General features: G+C 37.5%; 1 protein-coding gene across 2 annotated transcripts in view; it reads right to left on the bottom strand.

The window, feature by feature from the left end:
- The window catches only part of EMP3 (epithelial membrane protein 3), a 228,941-nt gene that overhangs the window by 136,382 nt on the left and 67,631 nt on the right, over positions 1-24,928 (bottom strand). For both annotated transcript variants that reach the window (XM_044080539.1, XM_044080544.1), the window contains exon 2: positions 5,283-5,382. In XM_044080539.1, coding sequence (XP_043936474.1) covers positions 5,283-5,360 — 78 coding nt within the window. In that variant the 5' untranslated portion in view covers positions 5,361-5,382. The remainder of the gene's footprint in view (positions 1-5,282; positions 5,383-24,928) is intronic.

Raw genomic sequence — 24,928 nt, 5'->3', positions numbered from 1 at the left:
GTGCATTTCATGCAGTACTCCAGTTCACATTTAAATGTTATTTAGTAGGTTATACAGCAATAAAATGTAAATAAATGTTCGGATACAGATTTTGCATGGAAAATGATATGTGCTGCAGGGGGACTCGAGCCGGGAATGCCTCCTCGTTAGGCGGATGCTCTGAACACGGTGTTGTGCATTGCTGTGCTGCTTCATTTGTTATATCTTCCTTGTTATCCTCTTCAGCCTTTTATGCTGCTTTAACCATAGCTAAGTGATGGGCACACCCATGCACCTACGGTTAGCTGTACTCAGAGTTTTAAAATTAATTACAGGGTTTACTTCTTTTTAGTTTTATGTCCTGTTGCTGTTGTACACATGGGGGACTGTTGGTGGGGATATGCGGACACCTATGAGCGGTCTTGCTCATTTATTTACAGTTTCTGCTGTTCTACTTTGCAGGGGTGTGTTTATTCTGAGAGCTCTGCTCTCAGACACACCCCCTGCACTTGTCCACGCTCTGTGTAAGATTAGGAGGTCAGGCAGCGCACCTTCATTAATATGCTTGGCACGCTGCCATCCTTCTCCTAAATGGCCGCTTCCGTGCAGGACTAGACTAGTCCTGCACAGACGATTAGTGAATCCGGGGGATAATTTAGGCTGGCCAGCATATCTTAATGTTCCTATATGAGTAGCCAGAAAAATAACAATTTGCAAGTGTTTCACCATTTTTTTCACATTTCAAAACAACTTCCATTTTCCACCCAAAATTCCATAAATTCCTTTCATCTTTAACTTTCACAATGCTAGCAACAGTTTCACAGAAGCCATGAATGCATTTGCGACATCATATTCTTCCAGATCATCAGTTCTAAACTGCAAAGTAACATTTTTTTAACATTTAAGTTGCTACCAGAAAACAAGTTACTGTTCCACGTATAAAGATCCTTTTTGTTACAAAGTTTCAGAAATTTTTATCATCAATCCATCAATTTTAAATGTTAAGCCAGATTATGTCCCCACATATATAAAGACCAAATTTCTTGAGCTTTAAAACCAGAATGGTTACCAAATTGCCCAATATATAATGTCTATTAGTGTGTCATTTTGTCATTATTTTCACAGTTGGTTTCCTCTTCTTTTTATAAATAGTTTTACTTACAGTTTGTTGCTGCTCTCCTTTCTTGCCTGCTGTCACTGCTGCATATGTTTTTATTATTGCATTCTCTGCTGCAACAAAATCAGACCCCTTCTCAGTTTGTTGCTGATTTCCTCTTTTACTTTCTGTCACTGCTGCATATGTTCTATCTTCTGCATTCTCTGCTGCCGCATCACCTGGTTTCTTCTCCAGTCTACCATCCTTAGCACTTCTGAAAAGGTTACCTGATTGCCATCTCACCCAATGAAACAGCAGAACTGCCTCCTGGGTCATCCTGCTTGATTAGTTTTTACAGAACATAATTTATAAGCCTTCCTAATGCCAGTTCTGTCGGCATCACTCTAAGAGATTTGTTTACTTTATTCTCCATTGAGACAGCTAAATGCTCTTCATTTCCATCATCCACCACACAGGAATCTTTATCTGCATTCTATTTCATATCAAACAGTTTTTCTCCAAATTCTCATTTCTACCTTCAAATTCTCCATAACTTTTCTCTCTTCCTCCTCCATGCTGCTTCCCTTTCACCTCTTCCTTACTGTTGCAAGAAGCCGTCTGGCACCTAGTAGCTCCAAAGTGTAGGGAGAATTTCCTGATACCCTTAGTAGTGTAAATAACACCTTGGGTCCCTTCTGTAAACAGAACCCTAGCCTAGTGGGACTAACCTGGTCAACAAAAAATATAAAAATAACATTTCCTTCTTTCATACTGTTACTATTTTTGTTCATGGCTAGTTACAAAGCTTGTAGTCCAGTCGACTGTTGAGATGTAGTCCAAATGTCCAGAGCACAGTTTGGTTAAGTGACTTGCTCAAGAGCAGGGCATAAACACGAGACAAAATCAAAGATGTTCTACAAAAGCTGGAGACAGATAAGAGTAGGCCACTCTAAATCACTTAAAAATTAAACATAAAAACAGGTTTTACATGAACATGTATTCTGTGAAACACAAATATTGTGAAACTTTAATGAATAACAATGACTGAGTATAAACCTGAGTGGTTTACCAAAGAAAATACTAAAGAAGAATGGAAGTCTAGCAGCTGGGCTAAGGTTCTTGCCTCATGTACCTATGGTACAGTGTTTGACTGTGACCAAGTCACTTAACTAGACAGTGCTCTACAACTAGGGCATTTTATGCACACACACACACACACACACACACACACACACACACACACACACACACACACACACACACACACACACACACACACACACACACACACACACACACACACACACACACACACACACACACACACACACACACACACACACACACACACTCACTCCCTTTACCTGTTTGTGTCGGATGTGATGAAAATTAAATTTAACCCAGGTCCTGCATCTCTCAGCTTGCTATCATGTTGAATTCATCATGCAAAAAATACACCCCATCCGTTGCCCTTTTGTGCTGACCTAGATAATGCTGCTGTAAAAGAAACTCTGTCTCTTGTCCTGTTAATGATACATGCTGCACTCAAATCATGCACCATGTCTTGGACATTTTCTCATTTGATCAGCTCCAGTGTCTGTCACTGGCTGATGCTTTGAGCCAATGATGCTGGAGCTGGCACGCACAGCAGGAAATCTTTTAAAAATGTTGACAGCAGGAAAATCATGTAGTATTATTTTTATAGTTAATGTGGCATGGCTGGACCCTCAATCAGCACCTGGTCCTAGGTAGCTGCCTATGTCAGACTATTTTCATTGAAGGCAAAGGGTGCAAGTCTCCATCTGTCAAGTGTGTTGAAGTGTACATGGATTTGTTTGATTATGAAGTGAGGACATTTGTATATGTGATCACCTGGTATAAACACTATACCAGAGAAATCACTGGTGAATAAAGCTACTAAGAGCTCTGTGACAGGACTAAAGGAAATGTCAAGGCCTCACTAAAGTCCAGTAATTAACATTCAGCTGGAAATTAATTCTAAGCAGAAGTTTTCACAAACATGATACAAGATGATAAATAATCCATTCTAACTTTGTGCAAGAAAGATAATGTCAGGAGTAATACAAGCAAAGAATGAAGCTTTCAAATCAGTGCATTTGTATAATCAGGGTCAATGTGAAATGAAGCCTGACCTGATTCTCAGTGGGAGCAAAGGAGACAAACTTATTTCAAATGGTAACAACATCACTTTTCCACAGATGAAGGTTTAAACTTCTGGTGCCTAGGCAAAAAGCCTTCCAGGAAGGATAAAATCACCACAACCACATACATAATAAACAAGAAACATTCATGATATCACTATTAATTAATTAAGAATCCTCTTCCAATTGCAACTCTTATTTAACCCATTAGGTGCCTATGTATTACATTTCAATATGAAAATGGTCTCCTTATAATACAATTACTTTTAACAAATATTCATGATCAATATGCAAATATTTGCTCTCAAACAGTAACTTTTAAATTCATCAGCTCATGACTATGAAATTCATTAAAATCAGTTCCTAATGGACTTTCCTGGACATTTTTAGCATAAAAAATAAAGGTAAATGTAGCTGCATAAGCAGTGCAGTAGTCTATGCTATCACCTGTCCATGTGATTTATTTTATATAGGACAGACAAAGTAAATGTTGGCCACTAGGATTCAATAGTCTATTAGCAATTCATTTTAATAACTTTCAAGGTCATGACTTAATGACTTTAAAAGTTACTGTTTTACAGCAAATCCATCTGCATATTGATAATGATGTATTGGTTAAAAAGAAATTTCATTATAACAAGAACATTTTTATATTGAAATTTATTACACTAGCACCTAATGGGTAAAATTAGAGTTACAATTAGAAGATTTTTCTTAATTAATTATTTGTGATGTCATGATTGTTTCTTATTTATCATACATGTGGTTGTGATTTTATTTTCCCTGGAATGCTTTTTTCTGAAGCACCAAGGGAATAACAATGGTGTGTGGAAATGAGTTCCTGTTTCCTTTTACTTTTATATTTTTTGTTGTTTAAGTATTATTCCAAATGGTGTGCAAGCCCATTATGGACATGCATATTTACAACCACGCAAACAGATACACACGGAGATGTACTCTCAGAAAGACAGGCAGACAGACATATACACACGCATGCGAGCGTGTGCGCTTGAGCATGCACACACACACACACACACACACACACACACACACACACACACACACACAGACACACACACACACACGCGCACACACACACACACACACACACACACACACACACACACACACACACACACACACACACACACACACACACACACACACACACACACACACACACTGCCAGACATAAAAATAAACACTTGTATGCATACAAGAACATACTGTTAGACATTCTGATGAACAAAGGCCATACCCACACACACACACACACACACACACACACACACACACACACACACACACACACACACACACACACACACACACATAATTGCTCTTACCAAGAACAGTTTAGAAGAATTGCATTTCACCTTCTACCTTTATGATGTGGGAGGAAGGTGCAGCCCATGCAAAAGCCAGAAAAATATACAGAATTTGTCGGGTTCCTATTAGAAGACCGAAGATGCATTCTTTTGAATGTGTCTTGGTCGAATATAAAGGACTGAAAAGACAAAATATCGAAGCGGCTTTTAAGCAAATTCTTTCCCTGGGAAAAATTTGCTTGACCGCTTTGTTACTTTGCTGTTTTCGGCACTGTAGTGCTGCCTCAGAGTTGGTATACTTAAGTGGGGGTGGTGGTGTGGGGGACAAAGCCCCCCACTTAATGTAATGTTTAAAGTGTTTTCTTTTTTCTTTTTTGTTGTACCAGCAATTTTTTTTCCAAGGGGAAAAAAATTTCTGTTCTGACAGTTCGACATTGTAAGCTTTTGCTTACATAGGGTCGATTAATCACTGTTCGCTTTTTTAAGTGTTCGATGATGTAATATAGACCCAATCTGTCCTGAAGGCAGCCCAGCTGAGAACTGAACAGAAGAACCAATAACTGTGAGTTTGAAGTTCAACAAAATGTATTAGTGAATGGCTGCACTGGGGAAGTAGTCTGGATAAACTTAGAGGTATATAGTTACATGGAGAAGCAGAGAGAGACCTGACTGTCTGAATGCATTCTCAAATGGTGACAATCCACCTGTAGAACATACCTTGTCCAGTGTTGCAATGAAGAGGATGACCAGTGCAATCAGGTGCAAACCCGTTACAGTTATGAGTAGAAATGACATTTTCCCAGAGAAGTAGATAAATCTGTGGAAGAAATGATCATATCATAAAGTTTTTCCACACAGTCACCATCACTGTAAAACAGGAAAAATATATACACACACACACACACACACACACACATTAATGTAATGATTACATTTCTTGTATCTTAACTGCAGCATGATTAAAGCATGATTAACGTTGCACTGTTAGTCCTGTAAAGACATACTGTACTAAATGAAATATGATACTGGATTCGAAGTGTACTGACAAATAATTATAAATAAAACTTGTACAATGTCAGATTTTAACACATGCAGTCTTCATTTCTCACACAGTTAAAAGAAATGTTTCACCAAAACTAAATTCTGTAAATTGTGTAAACCTTTGTTCCACAACCTCTATATTTTAAACTGATAAATCAACAGAAAAGCAAGTGTCACGTGAGTTGGATAGATTAGTTATGTTATAATATGACTATGGATGTCTGACTTAAAAAAAAAAAATAATGACCTTTGATTAATACTTGGAATGGGTGAAGAAAAAGATGATAAACTAATTACTTTTCTTTCTGGTTAGACATGGGGGTGTTTGGACTAGTAACTTTGAGGGGTCAGGGGAGAGGGTCTCACCAAACAGGAAGAAAACAAATAAAATTTCCCCTTTAGAGGGGGCAAGGGACACCGGGGGGGCAGAAAGCACAGAAAGACCAATTACTCCGGTCTCCTTCCAAGGACTTTTGGACAACTTCCTGAAATAGGAGATATGCCAGGGCCCACTCAGAATGTGTTGAATCTATCTAAAACCATACTAACAAATGAACAGGTTGCCCTTTTGAACAAGGGTCTTAACTATATTCCCTCATTTTTCAGCCAGGAATATCACATAGTACAGGATTTACAGGCTTTTTGCCGGACTCTAAATCTAAGATTGTTTTTTGATGATAACAAGTCAGAACCATCTGAGGACTTTCGCTTTGGTAAGTCCTCATTCCAACCTCCTGTGAATAAACACGTTTCCATCTTTATGGACACTGTTTTGAGGGATATTCACTTTGAGAATATGGGACATATCATGCTGGCTAGCAACCTATCTCCGGATGATAGGATAGCTTTGGATAACTTATGTAATAATAAAGATATAGTTATTGTCCCTGCTGATAAGGGAGGTGCAGTTGTGGTTTGGAATACTGCGGATTATGTCCAGGAAGGGTTAACCCAACTGTCTGATACTAAGTGTTACATGTACATGTCCATAGATCCAACGCCAGTATTTAAGGATGAGATTGACTCCTTTTTGCGGTTAGCCTTTGAGGAGGGTATTATAAACAAGAAATGTTTGGATTCACTTATGGTTTCTGAACCTTCCAAACAGATATTGTATCTTCTACCCAAAATCCACAAGTCTCTAACCAAACCACCTGGTAGACCAATAGTCTCTGGAATAGGCTCACTGACCGAACCCTTATCGGCCTTCCTTACTAAATATCTTAAACCACTTTTGGGACATATAAGATCTAGGTTGCAGGACACCACACAATTTTTGCAGTTAATCAAGGAGACCCAATTGGAACCCGAATGGTATTTATGCACATTGGATGTAAAATCATTATATACAAGTATACCCCACTGGGCGGGTCTGCAATCTATTCAATATTGGTTGGAAAGGGTCAACTTATATGCACCTGGGTTTAATACCCTTTTGATATGTATGTCTGAGCATGTGCTAAATAAGAATGTTCTGTATTTCCAAGGCCAATGTTATTGGCAGCTACAAGGAACAGCTATGGGGGCATCTTTTGCTCCAATATATGCTGACCTTTTCATGGCCTATGTCGAAGAATACATGATATATGATATATCACACAACATCTTTCAGGTGGAAATGGACATTTGGAGACGTTACCTGGACGACTGCTGGTTGGTGTGGCGGGCTGATGTGGGTTACTTGCAGGAATTTGTTGAGTATCTTAATGACAATGTCTGGGGACTTGAATTTTCGGTAACGTATGATAGAAACTCCATCAATTTTTTGGACGTCACTGTTTACAGGAACCCAGATAATACTTTGTCCACCAAGGTTTTCCGCAAGTACCCGCAATATAACACCTTGTTACATGCATCAAGTTTACACCCCCGTCACACCATCAGAAGTATTCCGATATCTCAATTTATACGTATCAAACGTCTTAGTTCAAACATAGAGGAATATCAAATGGCCAGCAGGGATCTCAGTCAGAGGTTTACCAATAGGGGTTATGATAGATTTGATATTGTGTCTGCCCAGAGTAGAGCAAATAGTCTAGAGAGGGATGACTTATTACAATACCAGATTAAGAACAAAAATCAATCTTCTCGCAGTACATGTGTCAGATTTATCACAACTTATGGCAGAAATATCAATATGATCAGAAACATTATCAATAAACGTTGGAATATTCTACTGGCTAATGACAAACTGCGAAGTATTTTGGGACCACGATGTCTTTTTTCATATAAACGTGGTAAAACCCTAGGCTCCTACTTGTCACATTTCAAACACATGGCAAGCGGGGGTACTATTTATAAACAACTGACACTTCATGGTGATGAACTTATTGGTTCATTTCCCTGTGGCCATTGTGGATCCTGTCCACATATGCTTAAATCCAAGGAGTTTACCAGTCGTAATACCAGTAGAATATTTGACATTAAGATCTTTGGTAATTGCAGTAGCGATTGGGTGGTGTATCTGGCCTCCTGCTATTGTGGGGCATTCTATGTTGGACAAACCTCTAGAGCTCTGAGATTCAGAATGAACGAACACCGGAGCGATATAAAAAACCATAAGGAGACCAGTGCACTTTATCAACATACACTGAAACATCCTCAGGCTAAGTTCAGTTTCATGGTTATTGATCGTATTTCTGGAGACAGAACAAATAAACAAGGTTGGCATGGGTTATTGGATCAAAAAGAGAAATATTGGATTACTACATTGGGGGGTTTATTTCATCCCGGACTGAATGATCACTTATAGGAGAATATGGTTATCTTGTAACAATAATGTTGACTAATCTGATACTAAACTTTGGGTCTCATTCATCTTTAGAAACCATCTGGTTTTATATATGTGAGTAATGAACCTAAATACACTTTGGCTTGGTATAGATCAGAGTTTTGAACACTGAGCCATATGGGCTTCTTTGTAGCACCAACTATGATATGGGCGGTGTTTTTGTTTAGTTAACTGTCATGTGGAAAATTTCAGTGTTTGTATGAACAAAATTTACCCAGAATATGCTGGTTTTTTTGACTAGCACCTATACATGTTATTATTTTTTACACACTTGTCACTTGAAATTACCCTTATTCATCATCACATTTCCAGTTTTGGAGGTTATGCTTTTGTGTTTTTGGTTCTTAATTTTCACCAGTGTTGGTGATAGTTATATACTCAGGATATGTCGATCACCCAATTTGCCTAATTGCACACCTTTTTGATACAGCGAGTCTGAGCCATTACAATACAAGTACTCGATATACAATACCATTGGTGGTATTGACGAATTCATGTTGAATATCTAGTGCCAGTGGCGAATAAAATATAGAATAAAAAGATAAATATAAATATATTTATATGGCTAGACAGATATGTTATACTATATTAACAACATGTCAAATTATATGTATACATTTATTCAGGGTGTCATCTTCTCTGTTCAGGATTTACTTTATCATATATGTTACCCACTGTATACTTGTATGAGAAAAACATCAAGTCTAAGAAATGTGTTTTAATTTCATTAATATTCATGAGCTCAATTTCTCATTGGCTCATGCTATGTATTTAAATGGATGAGTAAAAGGAACATGACTGTACTGTCTTACACTGAGGAAGGCTGCTTGCCGAAACTAGTCTGTTGTTTAAGTACTAAAATAAATATATTGGAACTCCGTGCTGCCTTGCTGGTCTATTTGGTATTTTCTACACGGTGTTTGGACTAGTCCCATCGGACTGTGACTTTAAGCAGTTGGTAGAAACCATCTTCAGCCACTCATGGGTGTCTAGTCAGAACATATATAACTAATGGCCTGCATGACTGCCATGTTAATCTGATGTGTGAGGGATGTATATCCAGAGGAAGTGGAACCCTGACAGAGCAGCATCTGGCTGGCTACCCATAGCTATCTGAAGAATACAGCCCATATTTATTTAAAATGATTGAAAAGCAACATTCTTGGGAGGAAGAAACTCTGAGATATAGGGTGAAAGCTAGGGCAATCCTCCCTGGACGAATTGTGATTGAGCAGTTGCAGATATAAACTGTAAATCCCATTTTGGTAGTCTTCATATTACTCAGGATAAAACTGTTGATACCATTGTAGCTGAGTGAACAGAGCCTGTGGGAGGGTGTAAAAATGTATAGTCACATGCAAAATAAAAGAAAAAGTTCTTATTTCATTAAAAATATTGGACACACTTCCCTTTAATTTATACACCACAGATCTTCAATAGAAGCTTAACACTGTGATCACATTAGAGGCAGGGCCAGTGGAATTAATGAACAGTTAGGACTGTCTAGACATTTTAATTTTTCCATTCCCCTGTACATTGGCTAAGCTGCAGATTTTGTCTTCTGACAAAAGTTGCTGTAACTACGCCAAGTATTCTTGAATATTGTAAGTGCTTTTGGTCCAGGAAATATTAGTGAAAACTATTCAATCCATCAACCACCCTGTATGAGAAAAAGTGCTTCTTTACATCATTCAGGAGTTCTTCACCTTCTCATGAAACCGCTGTATTCTGAAAGATACTGCCTTACTTAGACTATGTTCATCTTCTGTAACCATTTCAAAGTGTCTGTCTTCAGTCTGTCTCTCACCTTTTCGTAAGACTAAAACACACATTACTTTGCTTTAATTATTTTTGATATGACATATTTATTTATTTAGCATTTGTTTACTAGGAAAGTCCAACTTGGAACAAAGCCAGTTTTCAGCGGAGACCTGAGGAGAAGCACTCCAGATGCATGTCTTTGTAATGTGGGAGGAAACAGGAGCACCTGGAAAAACCCACACAAACACAAGGACGACATGCAGACTGTGCACAGAAGGTACTCCAGCTGAGAATCAAACAAGATACCTTCTTGGTGTGAGGTGACAACACTACTGCTGCACCACTGTGCCATCCATATTATACAGAACTCAAACAATTTTTGTTATCTTTCTGTGAAATGTCTATTTTTTTATTGGGGGGTCTTTGCACTTTAATTTATAACACAAATTAATGTGTGCACTTTATGCTGATTTGTACAGTGCAATATCACTGCAATACATTTGCACAATTTATATATATACATATACACCATTGCTGATGGTGTTACATAGTGCAGAAAAGTGCAAGGTATTTGCACAAATCTGCATTTTGAAATGCATCATGCAGTGATCAGTCAATAATATTAAAATGTGTGTGCTGACTGGTCAGAGTATTAAGTGTTCCCACTGTAAATGTAACATTACCAGTAAGAAAACATCTGGCACAACTAACCAAGGAAAAAGAGCCAAAGCTAATGCATCTACAGCTACTAAAAAGAAAACCTATGACTGCCATTTTCACAACTCTGGTAAGCAGAACATTTAAATGCACTGAAAACAATGTGAAAGATAAACTTCCACCTACCCCCAAGTGCACTTGAAAAAAAAAAAAAAAAACTAAAAAAATATTTTCAAATGTTTTAAAAACTATTTTAAATCCACAGACTGATAACAGGAGTCTGCAGGTTTTACTACATAAAGAGGATGCATGCACACTCCCGAGCCCTTAAAAATGTCTTTGAAAGCACATTTATCATAATGTACAGCGCAAGTATCAGTACGTATATGTCCTACACATGTGCAACGTATAAGGAAATCATCTCCAAACACTCCAGATAGTGAAAAGTCACTACTCAAAAAACAAAACACAATATCCAACAATGTTATTTAACAAGGTACATGCTTTCTTTTTTGTTGTTTAGTAATGATGTTATATAATAGCAATAATCCACTCCTGGATGTAGGTAATGCTTGTTTACCCATGGCTGGCTTTTTTGTTTCTTCAGTCTAATTTCAGCCTTATGACCAAACTATGCCAGCTGTGGATAAACTAAAAATTATCCATACCCAATCATTGATTACTGTTATAAGTATAGCAAAGTCATGGTATATATTTTTTATCTTGTCCAGATATTCTAACTGAGAGGCTGGGTCACATCAAATCAGCTGTATGAAACAGTGTTTTGAAAGGTCAGACAGGCAATGTGACTTGAGTGGCTCAGATGACCCACTCGTAATGTCTAGCTCAAGCATTTCTTTATTGATTTATAATATTGCAGGGAGGGGAGATGATAAAACCCCTGAATGCTCCCTTCCAGTTTTGCTGTTTACAGAGCACAAAGTTTGAACTAGGTTGCTTTGTTAGTTACAAACATATGATAGCATTGCAACTCATTGGTATGTATATCAGCTGAGTAATGTAGCAGATGTCACAGTACAGCTGGTCAAAAAAAAATCAACTGATCAAACATGCCAGGTTGTTTTCTGTATGAGGTCATGAACAGAGGGGATCAGGGAGTTTGACCTTTACAAAGTGTAGTGTGACCTCTGAGTTGGTATATAAAATTAACTCCGGGGGGGGGGGGGCTGCAAAAACACTGCTTTTTTATTTAGTTAGATGAAGTGAAGATCAAGGTTTTTTTCCTCGATTTTCTGAAGTTTGCATATATGAGTGTATGACATAGTGACATACGCTCAGTGACGCGTATCTGAGTCACAAATGCAGTGCTCTTATATCTAGCAATGCAGTCCTCTGGAATTACTGTACCATGTAGGATTTTTCACTAGCTCTGTAACTCCATGGTGAGTGCTCAAGGCGGTACTTAAATACAGACTACATTAGATGGAAAAATGAAATTTTCATGACTCTTAATCTGTGCCTTTAAGAGAATTGGTTTCCTGAACTGCAAGAAATTATTTAAACTGTAGATGTTTGTTTTGTATTATTTTTCAGGATTGTAAAATTATTGTTCATAAAATGTTTTGTAAAACTTTCTCCCCAAGCCTCCATTGAAAATGGGTTCCTGTCCAGTCGAACTTTCCTAGTAATCAAATGTTAATAAATAAATAAATAAATACATAAATAAATAAAAATAAGAAATATTCCAGGTGGGATCTTACTGAATGGTCTGTAGAGGGGAATAATAATGTTTCCTTTTTAACTAGTTATCTCCATTTTAGTATTCATATCTTTGTGGTTACCACTTCTATCCAATTACTTTTTGGGCAATCATTAGGCCGACTCCCTTTTCCATTTTCCTCTTACTGCTATTTCTCCAACAGCAGTGTGCTAATTTCTTTATTTTTTTATGTTCTTTGTTGATCTTGTTAGAAACATGTAAATACAATGTATAACAATCATCAAGGTAGAATTCAGATCACTTGACAAATGTATGCACATTAACTTCACCATTATCTTATCAAAACATAGGGAGTATTTATAGCCATTATGTAGATATGTTAAGGCTATTTCAGTTGTTCACAAGTGAGCACAGCTAAGCTGTGATTCATAGATGTCACTTACGCAATACACAAAAGCCTCTAATGAACTTAAACAAATGAACTGATAATAAGATTTTAAATGAGGAATGATCCATCCCAGAGTATGTGAGTGAAGCATTCTCTTGGCCATTTGTGATTCATAGTGAAAATTTCCCACTGTCTGTTGTGTTATGTATAGAGGAGTCTCACCATTCCCATCTACTTTGCAGTCTGTGAAAAAGCTGTCAGTTGCTTCTAGCCTTGCTATTTCTATGTGTGAGTTGTTTGTCCTGGCTGAGCCAACACGTTTGCACCCAGGGTACTCACCAGCCAAGAAGGCAGAGAGATAGGCAGTGCATAACTTTGATAATCCAGATATACATGATGGGTTCAGAGTGGGCAGGGACATTATAAGGATGTTAGGGGGTATCTATGACCCCCGTAGGGGTACTGGATGAATGCATGGACTTCCTATCTTTGTGAGCAGTAAGGCATGTAGAGCTCTCACTATACTTGCCACAGGAACCTTCCAGAGACAGACTGGGGACAGACTGGGTATCTCGTAGGCTTCTGCTTCAAGGATACTGCAGTAGTTACTGGATGTACTCTTGGTACATGTGGATCAGTACATCTATTTCTCATTGTCACCTCAAGACTGAGCCAAGACTATGAGTGCCTTTTATAGTTAGCACATTTCTCCTGAGGTACTCACTGTGATAAATTGATTTCATGTTGCAGTTAGGGCCCCATCTGTTCCTTACCACAATAGGAAGGGCTACCATTCCAGCATTTGCCAAGTAGTGTGTGATTCATGGGGAGCATCACCAATGTCTCTGCCCAGCATCCTGGCACTGCACATGAATCCCATATCTGGCACATTAGCTCATTCTGCTGTCAGCATCACAAATGTCTCTGCCCAGCATCCTGGCACTGCACACGATTCCCATATCTGGCACATTAGCTCATTCTGCTGCCAGCATCACCAATGTTTCTGCCCAGCATCCTGGCACTGCACACGATTCCCATATCTGGCACATTAGCTCATTCTGCTACTTCTTCCTGCATGTTAGGATGCCCAATGGTCATCTTGCTGGTAAGTGAAAAAATATATTTTTATTTATTAACTAGTTATTCATGGCAAAATGTACTGCTGAGTACTAAACTACTTTTCTTTTCTTTTGTCTCCCCCTTCTCTCTCTCTCTCTCTCTTTCTCTTTTGTCTTTCAGGTGGTGCTGCATGTCCATTGGAGCCTTAGCTCATGACACCAGTGAGAAATCCAAATGAAGCTGCAGGACAGTCCTATAACACATCCCTGTCACAAACCTCTATTGTCATCAAGTGGGTCCTCAGCCTCCTGAAGAGTCATTTTAGTGCACGGATGACTCTGGGGGTGCCCTTCAGTATGACCCATCTACTGCATGCAGGACGTTTACTGCATATTGCATTCTACACAACATGATTATGTACAGGTCTTGTGATAAAGTGACCCATGCTGTCACTGCAGCTCCTGGTTCCACTCCAAATATGGGTAATAATGACCAGCCGATAGCAGTGGTAAATGAACCCATGCAGCAGGCTCATGTATGGCATATGGCTGCACAAGTAAAGAGGCAGCATCTAATCCAAAACTATGGACCATGACATTCAGGTGCTTCTTTTCTTGTAAAAAAAAACAAACAAATATAGTAGAACTGATACATGCAGTGATATCTGCGGGCTATGCTGTGTGGTGCATGGTCTGCTGTCACTGCTCATCTGACATTCTTTCTCATCTTAAAATAATTTTTTTTGAGAAGAGAAACTCATATTATTGTTTGTAAAAGTCATGCCTGAGTGCTCACTGACTCTTCACTGACAATTTTAACTGTTTAGTGCAATACTTTCTGCTGAAGAGTTGTACCTAGGTATGCTGTACTGAATGTCCTTATGTATTATAATTAGTAAAAACTGTTAATTTAGTATTTCATGAGTTCATATTGCATTTGAATGAAAACATATATTTTTTATACTATGCAATTTCATCTCATATTTAAGTATGTTGTTTGCTGAGGTACTGTACATCAGAATTTTCTTTTGTCATACACAACAAGTTGTGATTTCAGAGACATAATTTGTGCAATGGTGAGGGTGAAGTGGCAGCAGTGTTTGTTTACATGGCAGGATACTCACTTTAATATTTAAGTGTTTCCATGAAAACTTGTGCATTACTACTTTTAAAGTTGTAGGTAACTGCCAGCAGTAGGAATGTTAATGCACAGAGCACAGGTGTTAATGAATGCAGTCTTACATTATGCCATACAGATTTATTTCCACAGTTCTCTTAGTTTTAAGCAGTATCATTGTATCAGTGAAATGCATACAGTTGTAAAGTGTTTACCCCATCCCCTTTATATTCATAACTTATTCCCCTTTGAGTTAAACATTCACCTGTGTTTGTGAAGGTCAAACTGTAAGAACCAGAACTGTCACAACTGACCCACAGTGAGTCATACATATCTCCTAAAGATAGGCTAGGTGATGGTGATTCTGAAGAGGGACTGCCATGAGAGCTGGATGAATAATTTGTCCGATGACATTACCTACTTGATGCAGGTGACCCTGCAGACACGGATCTGACAGTACTGTTGGACTGTGACCAGGACCTTAATGAGAGGTTCTTCTAGTTGTAGATGAATTCTGACGTGACCTGCATGAAATCTGTTGGGTTTATTCCTCCTGACTACCTACACTACTTTCCTGAGTAGCTACATGTAGTCTCATGTGATCTGCCCCCACCGTGTCTGGACAGTACTCATCCTCTTCTCTTTCTAAGATTGATTCCTACTTGAGTCTGGTAAGTCTTAAGTAGTATATTAATGCAGGCCACCACAGAGGATTGATGTGTCACCATACTATACATTCAGTCTGATCATGGCATTATCCTTAATTTGGAAATGCTCATGCATCCCCTGGAGGATTCAGACCATTTCCAACTGACTCTCTTTGTCAGTACCCTGGGCCTAAACAATGTCATAGTACATCTGCTGCTGGGCAGCCAATGATTTTTGTTTTTCCTTGGGCAATTGTAAGAAATGTCTGCACCTAGCTCCCCTTTGTAAAGGTGGCACTAGGAAACTGTTACCTCTGAATCCCTGCCATCATCCTCAAAGTATTTGGGTATGGAGATACTGGTGTAGAGGTGTATGGTTGTTCCTCCTGTACTAGTGTGAGTGCAATGTTAGCATGTGCTTGACTTTGTGATGTAGTGTCACTTCCTGCAGAGTTACTAACATGCTGTGGGGGTGTGAGATCCTACTATTAAACTTGGGGGCTACATGCCACTTTCCTGAGGTTGCCTCATAAATATAACTATGTTATCATCATCATCATCAACAACATCTTCAACAACCATTCTGCTGCTGATCTCCTCCAAATTTATTGGTATAGTGGAACTGTTTGTTTTTGCTGCTGACCCTCTAAAACCATGACTTGAAAACATTACTAATAAAGAAATAGGACATACTACTGTATGCTTATTAAGGGGGTGTGGGGGTCATTTACCATGCATACCATCTTCATTGTCATTCTGTGCAGATGTTGAAGGTTTGCCTATTAATAATAGTTGTCATGTAATTAATTAATCATTCCTTGTCCGCATTCATTTCTGTATATAAATACATGCTACTGTTTTTAACCAACCTTCCTGAGCAGATGAGTATTGCTGCTGCAGATGTTGGTAATAGCCAGTGTCCACACCACCTCTGATTATTCCAGGGTCATCATCTTCTGTGTCATTATCATCCCCATGGATGTAGAGGAGGTACATCTCATCTGGTGTTAAGGGGATAATTGTCAGAGTCCCCCCACCTGAGAACTGGTATGGGAAATCACATTCTCCCTTGCCTTGGTTCTAGCATATCCTACCATATCATGTGCCCTCATCTTGCACTGTATGTTTTTTTTTTTTTTTGCTACCTACTGCATTAATGTCTAAGACAACTTGATTCCAGGCTTTAGTCCTTTCAGCTTGTTTGGGCCCCCTTTTACTAAACAGATGTTCCCCATGCATCCTAAGGGCTGCCATGAGGATGCAATTTTTCTCATGGTTGAAATTGTCCTTTCTCTACCTTGTTCCCTTGTTTTGCATTATTATTGCACATGAAAAAAGAAAGGCCACAGTCATACACAAAAAATCTTGATGTAATTGTCAGTCCTTCTACTCAACACTGACCATGCATGCCTACCATCCTCCTATAAAAAGTTATGTACCACGAACCCCCTGATTATATACACGTGCAGAATCTCACTCCAGCCAAGCAAAGTTGAGCTTTACTAATAGTTGAAGTAGGATAAATGCATTCATATCAGTGAAGCAATCACTTTTTGAACAGATATTTTCTTCCCCTAGCCCCTACCATTATCATGTATTCATAATACTATCACTGTTCATTTATTAGTGATGCACAGAAATCTCCAAGTAAAGACATCTGTATGTTAAGCCAAGAAAACATCCTTACCACTTCAATACTCTACAAATTAAATCACTGCATTTCTACCGTGTATGAGCAAGGACTAAATGATACCAAAGTAAATCATCAATCATTTCCACTGATGCTGTAATGCTTTCCCACTTACAAATGACAGCTTTACAGTATTCAATAATACGAACTGAAGTAAAAGCCACAAAAGTTCAGCAGCGTACAAACCCCTGATGTTTGGCCAGGAATTAATGAATGTATCTCCATTTCCAGTCTGTTAAAATTAAAGGCTTTAAGAAGATAATGCAAGTATCCCTTTAAGGGGGCACTGGCTCAATTTTGACACTTTGGCTGCTGAGGAGTGATGTCTTATATAAATTCTTGGCCCTACTTTCTTGGATTTATCTGATGAAGTTTTGTGGTGAAACAAAACAAAAGCGCTTATTACTTTTTTAAATCATTTTTTATTAAAGAGTTTTTTTAATGGTCCTATCCGTTACACAGCATTTTCTGGAGATTTGTATCTTGTTGTTCTGAACAGACCATGGTTTGTAAGCCATTGAACTTTTGTGGCTTTTACTTCAGCTTGTAGTTTTGTTGCTTTTTCAACTTGTGATTATTCAGTAATAGCCATGATAAACTGCCAATGATCTCAGTATAATACATGTTTCTTAACTTTAACTCAGCAATTTTACATAATTTTTAAATGTTTAATATTAAATTGTAATATTTTTATTATTTCCTTACTTTAAGAAGTTTTTTATTTCCTATGACATTTACCAGCTAACTCAAGTAATCACAAGTTAATATGGCATTATTCAAGCTTTGCACATAAATTCAGATCCACTTACATATTTTATAGACAAATTAGACTGTTTTACATTTATTTCTTTAAAATGCAGTACTAAGCAAACTTGTGCAGCCACTTATGGATGTATCTCACTCTTAGCTGTTCATGAAAGCGGCCTAATGTACACGTGAACATAAAGCAGACAGTTGCAGATTCGCCAGCTGCTATGGGAATGTGTGGATATGTTCAGATATGCTCAAATTTTAAGATATTCAGAAAAAATGGAGTCATATGTACTACAGTTTGTTCAGCCACATGGTGTAATCTGTGCCTATCTAATCTCATTTGACACATCCCAAACTAGTGAATAGTTTATAAAAATTGCTCATCACATAGGTATATTTATGTACCCTTACCCCCCAAAAAGAAATAAATTAAAAAAAAAAACTTCTACTGCTACAGTGAATGAATTAATAACATTTAGGTGTAATACTTCAAAAAGAGAGATAACACAAGGTACAGCAATGGCAGCAATTATAATTAATTAAAAAATAGAAATGATTATTTCATATTGTTTTGTATGCACCATATAAATGAAATTAGAATGTGTTCCTTTAAAAAAAAAACATGTATGTGACAAAGCATTTTGGTAAAACCAAACTTGTCAATAATAACAGCACCTGCTCTAATGACCCTGCTGATTAATTGGGTTTGGTTAAGGTAGTGTCACACCCAGATGGAGTGGTTATAAACCTGTGAAATACAGACCTGCTCATACTTTCTTCATTTTGGTTTGGGCTCTTCTAATCATGGCAGCACATGTTAATGTATTAGATCACGTGCTAGGCTGGCCCATTAAGGAGATAAAAATAATTGCCTATCTGCTGAAGGAGTCATATGTGGAAAAAAACGATGTGTGCACTAGAGACAATGACTGGAAAAAACTGATATCTGGCAGGATTTGGGTGAACACCTGGAAACCCAGACAGGGATCACCTGCTCTGACCAGCAGTGCCATTACAGATAAGACAACATGAAGAAGTGTAGGCCAGGCCAGCTAGCTGAGTGGGAAGACCAGGTAGAGGAAAGAAGGCCAGAGGTCTATAGTAAGTATAAAATTATTATTTTTTTTGGGGGGGGGTCAAAGTGGTTATATTTAAAATATGTTAAACATTGCTTTACAATATAGCAAGGTTGCATAACACAAAATATTTCTTAGATTAAATATGTGTACCAACAGAAATGTATCGTTAATGTTATTACAGTAATGTAAAAGAAAACATAAAAATATCTGTATACACAATTGCATCTGAATGCAAAACACATGGAATGTTAAAGTGATTACATACATGTATAATTAAAAATATAAGCTATGTATGAGTGAAATCATAGTTTGCATATACCTGTCTGAAAAATAATAACGTTAAAGTAAATGTGAAGGGATGGATAATTGTAAAAGTAAAAATAGAATGTAGAATAAGACAAGGATGTCCAGCTAGCACCATTATGTTTTCTTTAGTGATGAAAGTCATGGTGAGTAAGATTAATAAAATGACAGATATTGCAGGATACAAGATAACAGAAGAATTGCAATTATCTATAATGTATGTATACATATGCAGATGATATAATTTTAATCACTAGAAATAAAGAATGGTTGAAAGAAATAACTGAAAAATTAAATAAATAATTAAAGAAGATTGGTCTATGTATAAATAAAGAAAAAAATAAAGGTTTTGGATGTAAAGAAAATGTAGGAGACATTAATGAAGAAACCATAGATATATTAGAAATAGTATTTGGAGTAAACAACTGTAAGAATAAGCAATGGGAAAAGGTGTTTCAAGAAATAAAGGATATATGTATTTTTAGGAAAACATATACCCCAGGATTTAATAAAATCCATGTAGGCACAGTGAAGCACCTACACAGAATGTATCTGTGTACATGGCCACGATTCCCCCTCGGCAGCACTCTATGGGATTGGGAGGGTGGCCTAATGGTTAAGGTGTTTGCCTTACAAACACAAGGTGCAGGGTTTGAGTCTCACAAGGGATAATTGGCTAGGCGTAAAATAGATCACTAGGGCAGTTAGCCTAGTGCTAATCTATGAACCTATGAACCTATGCATATTAATGATGGCGTGCTGGCGAGGGAGAACTGAGGAACATGGATATTGAATCAGTGTAGGTAGAGGTGTAGCGGCTACCTGTGGCTGAAGATGAGTGTCAGGCTTCCTGTAATGCTCTCCACTACTGTTGTAATGCTGTAAAGTGTGTCAACTGTATAATATGTCATTTTTATGATGAGTTATGTTTTTTTTAATTACTTTTTTTTTTACTGCATGTTTGCACGGCACAGAGAGGAGTGCAGCAATGCCAAGCTCTGTTCACATATAGACATATGACACCTGGCAGGCATCTACAAATAGAGACCGGATGTAATTTAATTATCATAATTAATTTTTTTTAAAAATTTGCATTTGCATAGTTCAGGGTGGATTGCAGCAGCGCCAAGCAGAGCACATAAATACAGAGCCATTACCTGCCAGACATCTAAAAAAATAGAAACCGGATGTAGTTACTTATTTAATTATAGCTGTCTTTAAGCATGTTTGCGCAGCACTGCGCAGTGCTCAGCAACACTAACAGGTAGCCTAGTAGTATATTTGAGCGTATACTAGTTTTTATAACATCCAACTAGCTACATGGGTAGAGTTACAGTCTTTATGTGTAGTAGGTTCTGGGTTCGAGTCTATAACAGACAGAATATGATTATAAATTAATATAATATTTTTCTTTCATTTTTATGAAAGTATTGTGAATTTTGGCACTGCTGTACTCTGCTAAGCACTGCTAATTCATGCTAAGCAGTGTATAAACATGCTAATGGCTACCAATGTTTGCACAGTGCTAAGCCTTACTAAAACCACGGATCTGCGAGTTTTCGCAATTCTTGGCTTTGATTAGCTGGTTTGTGCGCTGCTAGGTGACACAGTACTTTTTTGAATGTTGCTGAATAATGTGTATGGGCTGGGAAATAGCCTATATTAAGCCCCATAGGTGGAAATTCTGCAACAGTCATTGGAGTTCAATTAACTATTGGTATGGCTGGCAGTGTTGGTGTAGGTGTGCACTTTCGGGTGCAGAGATGGGGTATTCAGGAGTCCAGGGTCATGGTCGGGCTCCTTGTTAGAAACCATGAACCCTGGCTGATTAAGAGTGGATTCCAGGGCTCAGAATGTAAAGTGGAGGCCTGGGTCTGTTTGGCCAGGGAACTCACCACTGGTTGGGGTAAGTGCTTCTTAATAACTTTAAGTGACATTGTTAAAAGTGTAAATAATTTTAAATAATTGTAAATAATGCAAATATGTATATAATAACTACTGTATGCATACAAGTGATGTCAATCAATAAAAACCCTTCTCTTTTACATCCACCTGAGCTACCACCAACTCAAGCAGATGGGGCCTCAATTTAAAGTGGTACCCAAAGTATAGCTAGATACTTTTGCCATTGGTATTTACATTATTATATATATATACTCACTTTATAATCTTGAAATACTGAAATATTGAATTTCAGCATCTGGAGACTATAAAGCCGAAAACTTACAAACCCGTAAACCAAAACCATGAAAGTCAAGACCGCGAACGTTAAAACACTACACCACACAAATAAACAAACACAAATACACCTACCTCCCGACACTACAACAAAGCAAAACAATACACACGAACACAAAAAAAACAAACACACACACCCACCCACCCTCCTGCACCCCCCACACCCCTGCTACTTATATATACTAACTCTGAGGTTGCACTAAACATTGAAAGACAGAAAACCCACCACCACACATTCTGCACCCCCTTGCACAAACACACATCACATACATACAAACAACACTACTCTCAACACTGACACACTCATACTCTTACCTACCTACCCTAACCCACACCTAAAACTTCCCAACACACTCACAAACACACAAATCCTCCCCAAAACCATTAAAAAACATAACACTTACCAAACGTGTCATCAGTTCAATATTTCTGGGTTAGATATTCTGCAGTTCTGCGCAACTGCAGACTCGACAATTTGGTCTCAAGATACTGAAATTCGACATCTCAGTAATATGAGATTCCAAAGTGTTTCCATATATGTATATATATATATATATATATATATATATGTATGTGTGTGTGTGTATGTGTGTGTCTATCTGTGCCCCCCCCCCCCCCACACACACACACGTGTAATACAGGCACTCACATTCCAGCTATTCAGGTCACATTTACTCACAGCTGAATGTTTTTCTGTGTATTCAAGTATGAGCAGACTCTGCTCACAGATGTGATATTTAGATATATATTTTCTATGAGTAGGTGCAACTTCAAGGCAGTACATATGGAAGGATTTTGAGTGTAAAACATAGCCCAAGTGTTGGGGATGCAGAAGGCTTTGCTCCCTTGCAAAAGTGAATTTTTCTGGTGTTTTCTGTTATGAACAAATGAGGATATAAGTAATTGGCAATCAGTATATGAGACTCAAGCAAACAGTGAAATCTCAAATAGTATACTCTCTGAGGTATATATATATATATATATATATATATATATATATATATATATATATATATATATATGGATTCGTATCACTTCACTGAAAGACCATTTCACTGACACCCATTTCACGAAGACAAAATCACCCAAAGTTTGTTTCACTGAAAGTTTATTTCACCTAAAACTCATTTCACTAACAAGCAGTACTCTAAGGCAAATCAAGGGTCCTTTTCCCCACTGTAGTCCGATCCTGGTGTTAGTATATATAGTTGGGGGGTGGGGGGGGCGTAGCCCCCAATTTAATTTGGTTTTCTGTTGTCTGGTTTTGTTTTACATTATTTGGTAAAACCCAACTAGGTGGGTGGCTTTGCCCCCATACCCCCAGTGGGGGGCTGTGCCCCCCCACTCCCCTAAATATATATACTAACACCAGGATAGCACTACAGTGGGGAAAAGGACATATACCTTTGACTTGCCTTAGATTACTACTTGTCAGTGAAATGAGTTTTAGGTGAATTGAACTTTAGGTGATTTGGTCTCGGTGAAATGGTCTTTCAGTGAAATGATACGAATCCATATATATATATATATATATATATATATATATATATATATATATATATGTGTATCTATACAGTACACACACACACACATACATATACATACACACACATAAGTGCACACATGCACACACACACACACACACACACACACACACACACACACACACACACACACACACACACATACACATACACAAACACACATGCATTTATGTATAGATGTCTACACTTTTCTGCATAAACACAGACACACCCACATAAATAAACACATGGAAGGAACAGTGGAAGAAAGGATGAGTCAGTAGATCAGGCAGTCAAAACAGACTTAAGGATTACAAAAGTGTGGGCTGGAAAGAATATGATAGCCCACAAGGTGCTTTTGACAGACATTGTTCGCAGTTGCGAAGGTGAATACTTTTGCAGGACTCTCCTACAGTTTCACAATCTGGATTAACAGAGATTAAAATTGAATAATGTTTAAGCACATTTCCATAGACTCTTTGGATTGGTTGGGGCCATAATGGAGTACTATTTGATTGACAAATTCACAGTTTCATAGAGTTTACAAGGCAGCCTCTGACTGCTGACCATAATTACTTTGCCAGAACCCATCCTCATAGGGCACTTCCAGACAAGATCTTATTTTTGTTGCCTCAGCGCTGTAATGACATATCTGAAGTGGTATTTTATATGATGCGAAATTACAATCTCAAGTCAAAAGCTCTGAGTTGTTTATTAGAAATATTTATATTCTAATTATATATGTATTCTAATTTTATATATGCTAATTATATATATTCTAATTTTATATATGCTAATTATATATATATATATTCTAATTTATATATATATATATTCTAATTTATATATATATATATATATATATATATATATATATATATATATATATATTCATATATATAGAGAGAGAGAAAGAGAGAGCTTAACTGGTATAGGCTCCTTCTTGCTATTTTCTGGTGTTTTACGATGTGTATGTGATAGCTTATGTTGAATTCACACTGCATTCCTGAATGTTAAACCTCTATCTGTAGTAACCCTCTTCTCACCTTTCTATATTCTTACCTAGCTGTTTATTTTAGCAAGCAGTTATCTAGTTCCCAGCCCATACATCTCAGCCTGTCAGCACAAGAATTCCTGACAAAGACAAAAGATATGGGGGGACAAGGACTGATTTTAAATATTTCTTGAAATTGTTAGAATACCAGCTTTTGCAACAGCATACGTTTTCTGAAGAATATGAAGTCTAAAACTCAACTACCTGTGATGGTTTTCTAACTTTAATCAGTAATATATCTGAAAAAAACACACATTCAGGTTAAAAGTATGACACAAAAATCTTGACGTTCTGCAAAATTCTGGACAGTTGAGAGATGTTTTCCTACCCTTTAAAATCCTTTTGATTTTCTTAAGCCTTCTGTGGCAGTCTGTCTGTCTGACTGCTTTCACATTCCTTATTTGTTACCCCATCTTTCCTGTTTTGTAAATATATGTCATATTCTTCCTTTTCTACTAACTGTTAATTTTTATATTTTAGATTATTTCTGAAGAATATGAACTTAAACATTACTTCTAATGGCTATTTTCTATTTATTTTCACACCATCATTTATTTTGAGTTTGTGTTTGATGGTGAAACA

This window comes from Protopterus annectens, chromosome 1.part1, assembly GCF_019279795.1.
Source record: "Protopterus annectens isolate FY-2018-M chromosome 1.part1, PAN1.0, whole genome shotgun sequence".
Lineage (NCBI taxonomy): Eukaryota > Metazoa > Chordata > Ceratodontiformes > Protopteridae > Protopterus > Protopterus annectens.
This window is presented reverse-complemented; position numbering and strand designations above follow the sequence as displayed.